The 12026-nt window shown below is 40.8% G+C and overlaps 1 protein-coding gene across 1 annotated transcript in view; it reads right to left on the reverse strand.

Moving 5' to 3' along the window:
* snd1 (staphylococcal nuclease and tudor domain containing 1) overlaps positions 1–12026 on the reverse strand; it is a 179187-nt gene that overhangs the window by 149436 nt on the left and 17725 nt on the right. The window contains exons 10-11 of the mRNA XM_026146181.2: positions 10748–10852; positions 109–210 (exon numbers count right to left, since the gene is read on the reverse strand). Of these exons, the coding sequence (XP_026001966.1) occupies positions 109–210; positions 10748–10852 (207 nt within the window). The remainder of the gene's footprint in view (positions 1–108; positions 211–10747; positions 10853–12026) is intronic.

Below are 12026 nucleotides of genomic sequence, written 5' to 3' on the forward strand. Positions count from 1 at the left end.
ATATCTCTCACACACACACACACACACACACACACACACACACACACACATACACAAGGCAAAACTGGTGAATGCAGGTGTGTTTGTGTGACTCTCAGTGGTTCTTACCTTTTTACCAATGAGCTTCTTCCTCAGGAACTCCCGGGCCTCAAACATGTAGGGGATGTCATAGAGCGGGCGGAAGCGTTTGTCTTTGTCCTTGTTCTTCTCCTGAAGAGATTGATAAGTGATGAAGGAGGTCAGGATCAAGATGAGGGGAGGACAGGAGAAAATGAAAAGAGAAAGAAGGATGGGGAAGGAGAAAGTTATTCATATTGCACTTTCTACAACCTCTCATAAAAGAACATGCACCAACTCTGATCTCAAGCATACAGACAGAGAGAAAACATTTTTTCAACTTATTTGTCTCTTTTTCACTTTCCATTACAGTCCCCGGAACTAATGGAAAAATTAAGAGTGTTGCACATCTTCCTCTTGACAAAAGCATCTGCTACTTTCAGTGCTGACACATTACACAAAGAAATAATCAAATGTAGCGTTATCAAAGTAAAAAGACACGAAAGTACCAAGGCAAAGAGAAACATGTTCAGAGGTGAGCTGGAACATTTTCATTTACACGAACTTGCAAAAGTTTGGGCACCACAGGTAAAAACACCTGTTACTTGTTAAAAATAAAACATTATTCGCACCTTTTTAAAGGTAAATGAATGTTCAGAATATTTGTTTTTTGTTTATTACACTTTAGAAATACTGATTCTTCAAACCCTATCAAAACAATGACCACATGCTTTTTACTCAGATAAAAAAAGTATTCTAATAAGGTGGTCTTTTAATCATTTGCGCATTCACACAAAGATATTTTGACCAATGGAGCCCAATTCTTGCAAACACACTTACACACACAGCTGCAGACAAAAACTTCCCTCAACACGATCGCCCACTCTGTGACAGCAGCCGGCCACAAATAGAACCCATTTGCATTTTCAAAGGAGGCTGAGGTTTTGTGTTGCTCCCAGAGTGAATAAATGCACGTGTGTAATAGAAACGGACGCACAAACGCAGAGTGACAGGTGTAGTTTTTGTGAGGGTATGAGAAAAAGAAGAGGGAAAAAACTGAATGCACAAAATGACAATGATGCAGTGGGAAAGTACGACAGACACTAACAGGAGAAAGGAGGCTATGAATGACAATACCAGTGTGCTCGCCACCCCTGCCCCTCCCACGCTCTTCTATGAGCGCCATCATTATCTGTCATACAAACAGAACTGAGTCTCCTTCAAATGAGCACACAGGCTTGGATTAATTCCTCATTTCCGTCTGTCTTCAATGGGGTTCATTCATTTTTAATGACTCTCCAGTTGTTCCGAGCTGCCAGGTGTGGCACACAGCTGGGCAGATGGATGTGGAATGAGACACATGGGGAGCAAAGGATGTATGAGAATGCGTGCATGCCTATGGCACTAAGGCATTACGGTGTTTAAAACTAGTCTTGTTAGAGGGTGGGGCAAACTTTACTGGTGAAAAGGAAGAAAAAAATCAAAACGTCCTCAAAAGAAATACGCTCAACTGCCCTGGCACATAATGGGAATAACCTAATCTACCTTCAAATAGCCTTTCTTTAACCATAATGGAATTTCAATATTTGTTGCTTCCTTCCCTTCTACTTTCACTAGTGGAGTCTGTGCAGGATCAAACTTCAGGGCTAATCTCAAGTATTCCAAGTGGAAATCCCTTTACCACTCAGACAGGAGCCAATGTCTTTCATTTTGTGTCAGTCGGGGCAAATCGCCTGGGAATTTCATCCCTACCAAGTCAGTTGCACTGGGATAATGGGGCCTCTTAGGACCATTGCCAGCCAAGCCTCCTGCATTTAGTGCCTGAGCTGCAGACACAGTCATCCAACTTCTGGGGATGAGAATGACTGACGTTGCTGGGGTGAAATAAATCATTTGGAGCATATTTTCCTTAATGTCATATCACGCCACATTAACTCAACATTAAGACAGTTCCAAGATAATGGTGTTTACACTGGGATTCTGATAGAGACGGATACAAAACAACAAGATAACTTCAATGGAGAAGAGCAAAGAATGGGCTTGAGAAGAGTGAGAAAGGAGGAAGACTCATTTCTAACTAATAAGCTGTTTCACGGTGTAAAGGTAGCCATGTCACTGAGGGCCAAGAGTGTAAATGTCAGCACTCTATGCCAATTAGGCACAAGGACTGAAGAAGTAGACCAAGAGGACAAAAGGTACTTCTCCTGCATCTTTTAGAACGTCTACGGGGAACAGAGCTAGACTGAGTGGAATGTGGAAAGGTGAAAGAGTCGGAAAACAAGAAGATGAGACAATCAGAGGAAATGTTACAACTAAAAAAAAAAAACCACAAACAGGCGGTAGTGAAGAACACACAGGCAATCATTCTCCAAACCAATGCCCATGTCCGGCATTATCCACTGGACAACTTTAACCTTGCCTTAAAACTCACCTTGGCTGATAGTATTCTTGTCACCACCATGCTAAGCGAGAAATTGAAGGGGAAAGCTATTTCTTAAACAAAAACAGCCAGCGCTTTAGTGAGACAAGGAAGCGCTAATGCCTAATGACTGCAACAACTGCCCAGTATTATCAGTGCGGTCCAACGTTACTGCAGTCTAACTTGTGCTATGCTGCACAACAAGGCCTAACAACTTTGTGGACAATTTTAGCGCAATTCAAAGATTTTCAAAATAAATGTCTCTCCCTGCCAAACAAGCATAACATAAAGCTATTTGCCTTGATGAGTACAAGTCTTCAACTTTGGAGTGGAGAAACCGACATCACCCACACCCAAACAATCTAATATTATCATTTGATATTCAAATGATAACAATAGCAGGCTACAGAGATACAGGTGTCTTCATAAATACAACTCAAATACAGAAACATTTATTTAATCATTTATGCAGTTATTCACAGAAGACGATGCTTAACTATTAAAAAAAAAAAAAAAAAAAAAAAGTATATCCATCCATCTTTCTCCCACTTATCCAACTGGGCCAGAGCCCATCCCAGCTGTCATTCCCAGATTAATTTGGAAAATGCGTGATCTCATAGATTTTCCAATCGAGCAGCTACTACACCAATGTTTATAACATTCTCAGTGCTGCCCACAGCACATTCAGCTGTCAACTGAAAATAAAGTGGTGTGGAATGAAGCACTGCCTTAGTGGGTAAAGTTGCTTTAATAAAAGTTCACAAAATGTATTTTCAATATCCCATATATTGAAAGTGCAATATGTAGACAGTGGTGGCATCTACACAGTACTGTTTTTATTCCCCATAAATACTGTATTGGCCTCAAAAGTCCACTACTGGTCAGACTCTACCATAAACCGCTATTATGCAGCTGCAGGAAGGTTGCAGAGAGAGGAGAGTGTCACTGCTTTGTCTCAGCCATAACCCACTAAGAACAGTTTGCTCTCAGTGTCCTCGGGGGGAGTTTTGTTCTATTTGGGGTAAATTCCCTTCATTCTAAATTACCCGCTACAGCTCAGGAATCGTGTCTGACGATTGCAGAGGCATGGCTCTGGCTGACTTGTACAGTGTCACAGGGCTGCAGAGTACTGGGCTGCAAATGTGTGGATGCTCGTGCTGGGAGCATCTGCAGCTTCTGGGGTGAAATCATGACTCAGGAGCATGTCACACTTTGTGATGCTTGGCTTTGGTGTTGGGGGAAGTGTACAGTATTGGGCTTGGGGCCCTTTCTTCATGAACACTTGGTTTTTTTTTCTGGGTTTTGTGTGTTTTTATAACACCATTGTTTCTCTTTTTCCCCTCCCCTGCATTTTGGCCTTTCTTCCACACGCCAAAACAATTTTAGGTCACTGAAAACAGACCTTTTGGATAACTCCTTCCGGGGTTAAGATAATCAGAAACTCTGCAGCGTTGACATGTTGACAGGCTTCTGATTGGCCAACATGGCTTTAGGGTTTAGATTATATCGCCGCCTGTTGGTTTGGCAGGCTCTTGACAGCACTTCAATTTTGTTTACGGGTTCTCTTATGTGGGAGGGATTATTTAGTTTGTTTTCAGATCGCTGTTTTAAAAATCTTTTGTACGTGATCTCTGGGGCTTAGTTTTTGGGGGTTTGCATGTGTGTCCCAGACAAGATGGGCACTGTTTTTTTTATTAAGCACTGCACAGGGAGGCTTAGACAAACAGTCAGCATTTAATATTGTATGCCCATTAACATTACTAAAATATGCATGCATAAACAATAAATTGCTGAGGTAGGCTGGGGTGGAGAGATAGCACTACAAAAAAAAGAGAGAGAGAGAGAGAGAAAGAAAAATTATTGCTCGTTATAGTGTACAATCCAAAATTCATGCAGGATATGAATAAGTCATTGCTAAACCGACTTGAATTGATTTCACAACAGACACAACAAACAAACCTGTATTTCACAGTGAAATTACCCGCAGCGCCACCAAAACAAACAGCCTCTCGACTTATGATTAGCTGCTACCACACGGGTAAATATACTGGGACAGCTGGGACAGGTTTCAGCCCATGTTCAGATTGTTCTGCTATTAATAAGAATGTCAAACACCAACTGCAACTTAACAACTTAAATCATCACACTTGCTGCCTGAATAAGAGAGCTACACTGCAACTTAATGTGCTTTTGTTTAAAAAAAAAAAAAAAAAAAAAAAAGCTTCTGAAGCAGACGGTCGAACTTGCCCTGCAGACGGACAGAGTGATGGACAGACTGAGTAGCTGGAGCTCTCCATGTCTTTTTTCCACTTTTTTTTTTAAGCCAATAAAGCCAAAGTCATTCAACTTCTAAAAGTTCAGCGCCAGATAACACTGCACCTATCTCAAAGAGAAAGCCCCACAAAGCTTATAAATGACTCTTATCTAAACAAATCCTGTTCAAGAGGTGCAAATCAGTACTTTAACCTACATCTTTCAGATAATCTTCTAATGCAGCTTTTTAAATATCGCCCCCTCTTGTGCTCACACAGAAACAAAAGGAAGCTAAGCCTCTACTTTTAAAGTACAGACATCTAAAAAGTAGGAAAAGCAAAATAAATAAATAATTAAATAAATAATAAAAGAGAAGAAGGGTACTAGCAGTTCCCGGTGTGCCTCACCCAGCCAGTGGCGCATAAGTGAATCACGGGTGGGGTGACCCTCCTCCCTTGTCATCATGCTACCAATCTTGAGGTCAAAGCATTTCTTGCTAGGCTTTTAGGCACGCTCCGAGCGCACACACTGCTTGACACAAGATTTTGAGGATGAGGACAGAAGTCAGGAGGAGGGAGAGAGGGAGGAAACCAAAACAATGAGCCGAGTGGGAGAAGATAAAGTGTCGAACACAAAAACACAGCCAACAGCAAATGAGCCTTTATGCTGAAAGATTTGGTAATTATACAGCTGTATCTCTGTAATTCTTTACAAAATCTGTACGAGCATGACTTTTTTTAAAGAATCTGTATCTAATTTTCAAAAATTATGTGCGGTTCTGGAAAACCAATGAAAATCAACAAACACTCCCATATAGGCCTCATCTCCACATACACTTTGAATAATTAATTGAATTCTCAAGCTTCCTTTGAAATTGTGTCTTTTTTTTTATTGAACAATCATTATGCTACAATTGGTAATTAGTTTAACAACTGTAACATTTTTTTTTAAAGACCTCGACATTCTGACTGTCATTGTCATGTCAATCAGTGGTAAACCACTCTGCCTTCTAAGTATTGTTCAAAAATAGTACGTCAAATAACTCTGACTATAACTGTGACTTCCAAGTACTTCAAAGGTCATATTCTGCCCACATGTTTTGCATGTACTGAATTTTTAGAGAAACAAGCCACAGTGATTAGCACTTTGGTAAATATGGCGGTTTCACCACAGGTTTGAACAATCTGGCTGAGGTTGGACAAGTAGGGAGAGCTGTATGTAAGAGCCATATTCATCATGCTGCTGTATACAGTATAAGAACAGTGAGTTAACTGCTCTCTGTGCTCCGTCAACACCGTCCTTAACCCTACTTAAACTGCATAAGCACACAGATACATTAAAATGAACAAAGAGACACGCATACGCAAACATTTGAGACTTGATGCACGTATCATCGAAGCAGAAACACACAAACACATCCAAACACAATGAGTGTGAGTGAGTGGGCGTAACAGTGAGTCACTCTGTGGTATAGACGTATCTCCCCACTCGTGTTTACACTGGGTTTGTCCTACTGCACATGAAAGGAAATGGAGAAAGAAAGCCAAAAAAAGGAAAGAGAAAGGAGAGAGGAAAATAGAGAGAAGAAAAAGCTGACTCCAACTCCCAAGCTCAAAATAACACTGGGGAGGAAAGGAACCAAAATCAAACAAAGAAAGAAAAGAAGAAAAAAAAAAACAAGTGAGGAACTCTGTATCCTATTTTTTTCTGCAAACAGACGCCATTGGTCAACTAATCTGTCAGTCTGAGCACAATTAGCATAGTCATCAGAGAGGACAGGGGGAGATGTGGCATTAGGACACTAAAGCGACCCACAGAAGATGGGAGGAGGAGAGGGACTTGGCAGGAACTGTCACAGTTCATCAGTGCACTGGTACATCGCATCTGGTCTCCATACTCCAATAAAGTACACACAACCTGACACACAAACATAAATGGCATTGTTGCAGAATACCAAGTTCAACAGGGCACATACACATCCAGACAGACAAAGATAATAATGACAACTGGCACGACACAATCCCGACAGACCTCTACAGAACACAACACTCATACGGTGTATGAACGACAAAAACAAGCACATCCCTGTGCAACATCACTTAAATGCCAAATGATTCAAACCGTATCACCTCTTAATAACTGTATTATTTCTAAGTTGTTGCAGATTTCCTGTTATGAGAAATCAAAAACAAACATTTCAGAATGACTACAGTGAAAATACAGGTCGCAAAGTAGTAAGTGAATGCAACTAAAGTGTATCTGTGAGCACTGAAAAAAAAGAGAAGAAAACTGATCATTTAAACACAATTTCCCATCATGCCATCTGCATAGACATGGTTATATACTAACCTTTGAATATTCTCACTTATCTAAAATGACCAGCAGAAAAATGCCTGCACAATCTAGCTCCAAAAGATTCTTTGCACTCAAAGGTGCAAATCTCTTTGGATGACATCAACAGTAAAATAAGAACATGAAAAGAAGCCGATAACAATTGGTAGCATGACTTTTATCATAGTCTGATCTGAACATGGAGAGCTTGGAGATGGGATCGTGATGACAAGAGGTTGCAGAAGTGCAAAAGGTGCTAGGGAAATTACATTTAAAAATGGTGGGATGAATGCCTGTGGATATAGTGAAAAACTGGGTGATGAGATGACTCTCGGTCTCCAGAAGCTTGGCTGAAGAGAAATATTCCAGCATAATAACGATCCAAAGCACACTGCCAAAATCACACAAGAGTTCCTAAGGAAGAAAAATGTGAAAACTCGGGCTGGGCCAAGCACACTTGAATCTAATAGAAAATCTCTTCAAAAATTTTTTAGTTTGGTAATATGGGATGACATCGTAAGTACTTAAGAAGAAAAACAACATCAAAGTAATGAAAAGCAAGCTAAATTTAAAGCATGTTCACTCACAATGAATTGTTCTGCCAGGTAAATATAGGCCATGGTCACGATTTGAGAACGACTGTAATAAATCTAAAGAACCTATAAGCAAATATCCTACTCGTCGGTTTAGATACAATATCATGTCAACATTATATAGTAATGAATAATGTGACATTTAAGTTACAATGTATGAGTGTAACTGCTGAGTTTGTTTCCTTGAAGCTTGCAGACTGCAGTGCTAACACAGCCATATATATCACTTCTTATTATAATCAGTTTGCAGACACTCTGACGCCAATTTCCAAGATGTTTCCTGACATAGGCTAATGCAGCTTAACCAAGCATGTCTGTTTGTGTGTGTGTTTTGAAGCTGCACCTCAAACTGTGGCAATGTCTTTATGACTGCCTGCTGCACTGTAAGCAAGAAGACAGTTCACTGGTGATGTTAGCCAACATGATGTCAGTGTGCGTGGACCTGATTGAGACATACCTGCCCTGACGTCTCCCTTTACAAATCTAAAGCTAAGAATCACCTCCACAGGTAAGAAGTTGACAAAATTAGGCTTTTTCAGTGTGGATCCATCCTCCTGGCAACTTTTAGCTATGAGCTTGAGAATACAGATGAGCACCGGTATTCTGAGGTGTCAAACAATATTTTTGGGGCTTTCTAAATCATTCAAGCAACAGTAATGAATGTAAAATTACAATGTCCAGAATGGCTTCTAATAAGTGAAGGGGAACTGCTACATCTGCGTCTGTAAAGGTGTGTGGACAGGGCATGAAATTAAGTTCTCCTGCTCACTTAAGATAACAGCTTACTTGCCTAATTTAGTGGTCAGACACAGGGGCCAGTTTGCAAATGAGACAGGACATAAAATTCCCTATTGCATGCACAGGCATTTTTTTCCCTTACTTGCTATATTCTACCTTAAAGTCAAAGGGCTCATCAAAGTCTCTGCAAACCTATCAAAACTCTGTATTGCTGCCATAGCGACAACATTCAAAGCTAAGTCAACAGCATTAGAGACATGCAGGCAGCTCTTTAGCTCACAGACAGAAATAACAACCTAACAAATGACACCAGCAGCAGCACCGCAAACTACCCTCATTTAAAACTAAAACATAGCAGCAGTTTACATGCAACAACATCAAAACTGAGAATATGGTCCGACTTTTCCACATAGACGGGTTCGTGTGTGACAAAACAACTCTGACATATACAATTCAATTAAAAAAAATCTCCATGTTTTTAACATGGAAAGGAATTTTTAGGTAGTTCTTACTTTATTGTTTAGATTAGGAAGACTAAGTTTAAGTGTAATTATTGTGTTATTATATAATCCTTCTATAAACAACAGGAGACAATAATCTAATGGGTAATAACAAGTACTCTGAGCTAGTACATTATACTCAGTCAAATTTTATCCAGCCTGCTACAAATTTCACTCTAGTAGCTCAGTGAGGCAAGACCCAAACCAAACAAATTTTGATGAATATGGGTATTTGCACAATAATCTGACACACGACCACACAATTAAACATGCATGAAGTGCGATAAAAGCAATACAGCACTGTGCCGATGTAACACCAATACAATGCACACAAACGTTCACATCTGGGCTCACTCTCCCAGGCTCCCTGTAACATACGACAGTGTAATGAAGCACAAAACACATACTGTTGAAGCATCTGGTGCAGGCAAAAAAAGAGGAAAAAAAGAGCGACAGACAAGAGTAAAGAGAGACACTGAGAAAAGTTAGGAGCAAATGCTGTGTAATGCAGGAAACGAGAGAAGAGGAGAGAGACAAAATGGAGAAGCTTTTGCCCACAAGCTTGTTACAACCACAGATAACTAAGGAGAATAAATACACACGAAGGGCAACGGCACAGGTCAACAATCTGACCACACTGAGCACACCCGGAGGGAAAGGACAGCAGAAAGTGACTGTGGAGAAGAGGGAGAAGAGAGCAGAAGGAAGACGGGAGGGAGGGAAGACACAAAGTACTAGTGTCTTAATGATGGGAGGCACCAACAATGCCAGGGGTGGGGAGAGAGAGCGAGTTGCGAGAATAGGACGAGGACAGAGAATAAAAACCAAACTTAGAAGACAATAAAAAGGGAAAAGACAGGAAAGCGCACGCCATAAAACAGACAGAATGCACAAAGAGGGAGTCAATAAAAACCAAAACAACCAAAACAGAAGAAAAACAAAAGGGTTATTGCAGATGGTCTGTAAGCTGACTTTTACAACCGCTGCCTAGACAAAAGCGCCACACCCCTTTGCCTCGTACCTTTAGAGGAGGAAAATGTAATACAAGCTTATATAAAAGGATATGACACGAAACGGTGTGCTGACTGAAAGCACGATGGTCAAACCTGTGATAAGTAAGCGCAGTCAAAATGCTTTGATTGGTTCTTTCTCAAAAATAAATGCAAGTCAGTCACCTGGAAATATAAGCAATGCATGTTTTCGTTGCACAGTAATGCAAAAGATTTCATCTCCAACACTAATTTCCCTGATGAGTGCTCAGGAGGTAAGGAATGAGAGACATCGAGCACAACAGACTCCAGGTCATTGCAGTCTTTGTTTTGTTTCGTCTTTTAAGGACACCATATATTGTATCAATTAGTATTTTTCCCAGGTGTCCCCAAGTATACGTGTGTAAGCATGTACTTGTGTGTTTTCAGTCTTGAAGTGATTCTGAGGAAAGCGAGTGTGGAAGGGGAAAAAGAAAAAAGAAAAAAAAAATCGATCTGCCTCACTCTCTGCAGTGCTGCAACCACTGGGTGTGTACTACTGTTTCACTGTATCTGCTTATGCCCCAACTGCAGGGGCGCCACCAAGTGGTCAGACTTAAATCCACAGTCTTTTGGAAAGAATTTAGACTGACGTGCAAGAAAAGAAGAGAGGCCACGAGAACACAAAGAGGCAGACAGATATTTATAGTTGTGCAGCTTTTAAGTAACTAAGCTTAGGTGGAAAATACCTTGACACCAGATGCTGGCTGACCACAAAGCTCTCACTCATTCAACTACATTCACTCACTCCTTCAATTTCAAGTAGCTCCTCATTGCAAGCAAAGCTGTGCAAACTTTAAAAGCAGATAGATTTTTTTTTTTTTGTACCTCTCCCTCATTCCTTGGGGGCCGAATGCTGGACAGGTGGATGGTCTTGTATTCGCCAGAGTTGAGCTTGACCACCATGGCGTCAGCGTTGACCACCTGCATCACCTACAAGGAATAGAAGAACAGAGGAGCGGGAACGATTAAAATAAAAACAACCACCCAAAAAAAAAAAAACTTCGGGAATGTGATTAGGTGAGCATACAGCACAAAAATAAGAACATGAAACTCAATTAGAAATCAATTTAAGGGTCCAAAAACTTAAAACCTTGGGGTAATTACAAACCTATGTGCAGGGCAGTGGGGGTGCTAGAGTAAGAAAAAGAATGGCATTGCATTTTGTTGAGTGAGTAAGCAGATAGACTGACAGAAAGATGGGAAGTGAAGGAGCAGGTAAAGGATAAATGGAGAGGAAGAGATCTGTTCAAAGGCAGAGAGAGAGTGACAGAGCACACTGTGTGCTGTCATGAGCAGGAGGCAACAAGAGGGAGGTAAGAAAGAGCGATCCTTGAGTGAATGAGTAAGTTAGCAAGCTAAGGCATCCCAGTAGGCCAGCTAGGTTTGGAGGACAGGGCGAGGACGTTCTGCAATCTGGGGGATTGACAGCAGGCAAGGAGGGAGGGTAGAGGAGGGAGACAAGAGTGCGTGTGGAAAAAAAGCTCTAAACCACAAACATCGTGTTTAAGATAGACTGGCAGAGCATTACGCAGTTGTCTACTCGACTACTGGCTGGCAGCATTTTGTTCTGCAGACCTTTAGAAGTGTAACTAAATACACAGACTAATTTATGTCTGGCATTTAAATGTTATTTCTCTCTGTTCCAATGGGAGTTTAGGGAAGTACAGTTCAGAAGTATGTGTGGATGTTCAAAAGTGATAGCTTAGAACTACAGCATTTCTTCCCAATGACAGAACATCACAAAAGCACTCAGAACTTCAGAGGGAAATCTGAAATCTACTGACATAGATGATAAATTATGAATCTCAGAGAAATGTGTACTCATGTCAAGTCATTAAAAATGAAGGGTGAAGCAAATATTTCTAACACAGCACAGTCTATATATGTGGCGTCCAATGTGCTCACTTTAGTTGGAAGACAGATTGAGGGTATAATGTGATTTAGACGGAGAAGGCATCCAAACCCAGAGCCTTTAAGTAGGCCACTTGCAACAGACTGAGAAATCAATCGCCCTACACATGTAGCCACCCACACATGCATTAAATGGCCTCATCATCACTCAAAGTGGAGTTCATATGTAGGCCGGGCACAAAAGTCCTCAAAA

Source organism: Astatotilapia calliptera, chromosome 17 (genome assembly GCF_964374335.1).
Source record: "Astatotilapia calliptera chromosome 17, fAstCal68.1, whole genome shotgun sequence".
NCBI lineage: Eukaryota > Metazoa > Chordata > Actinopteri > Cichliformes > Cichlidae > Astatotilapia > Astatotilapia calliptera.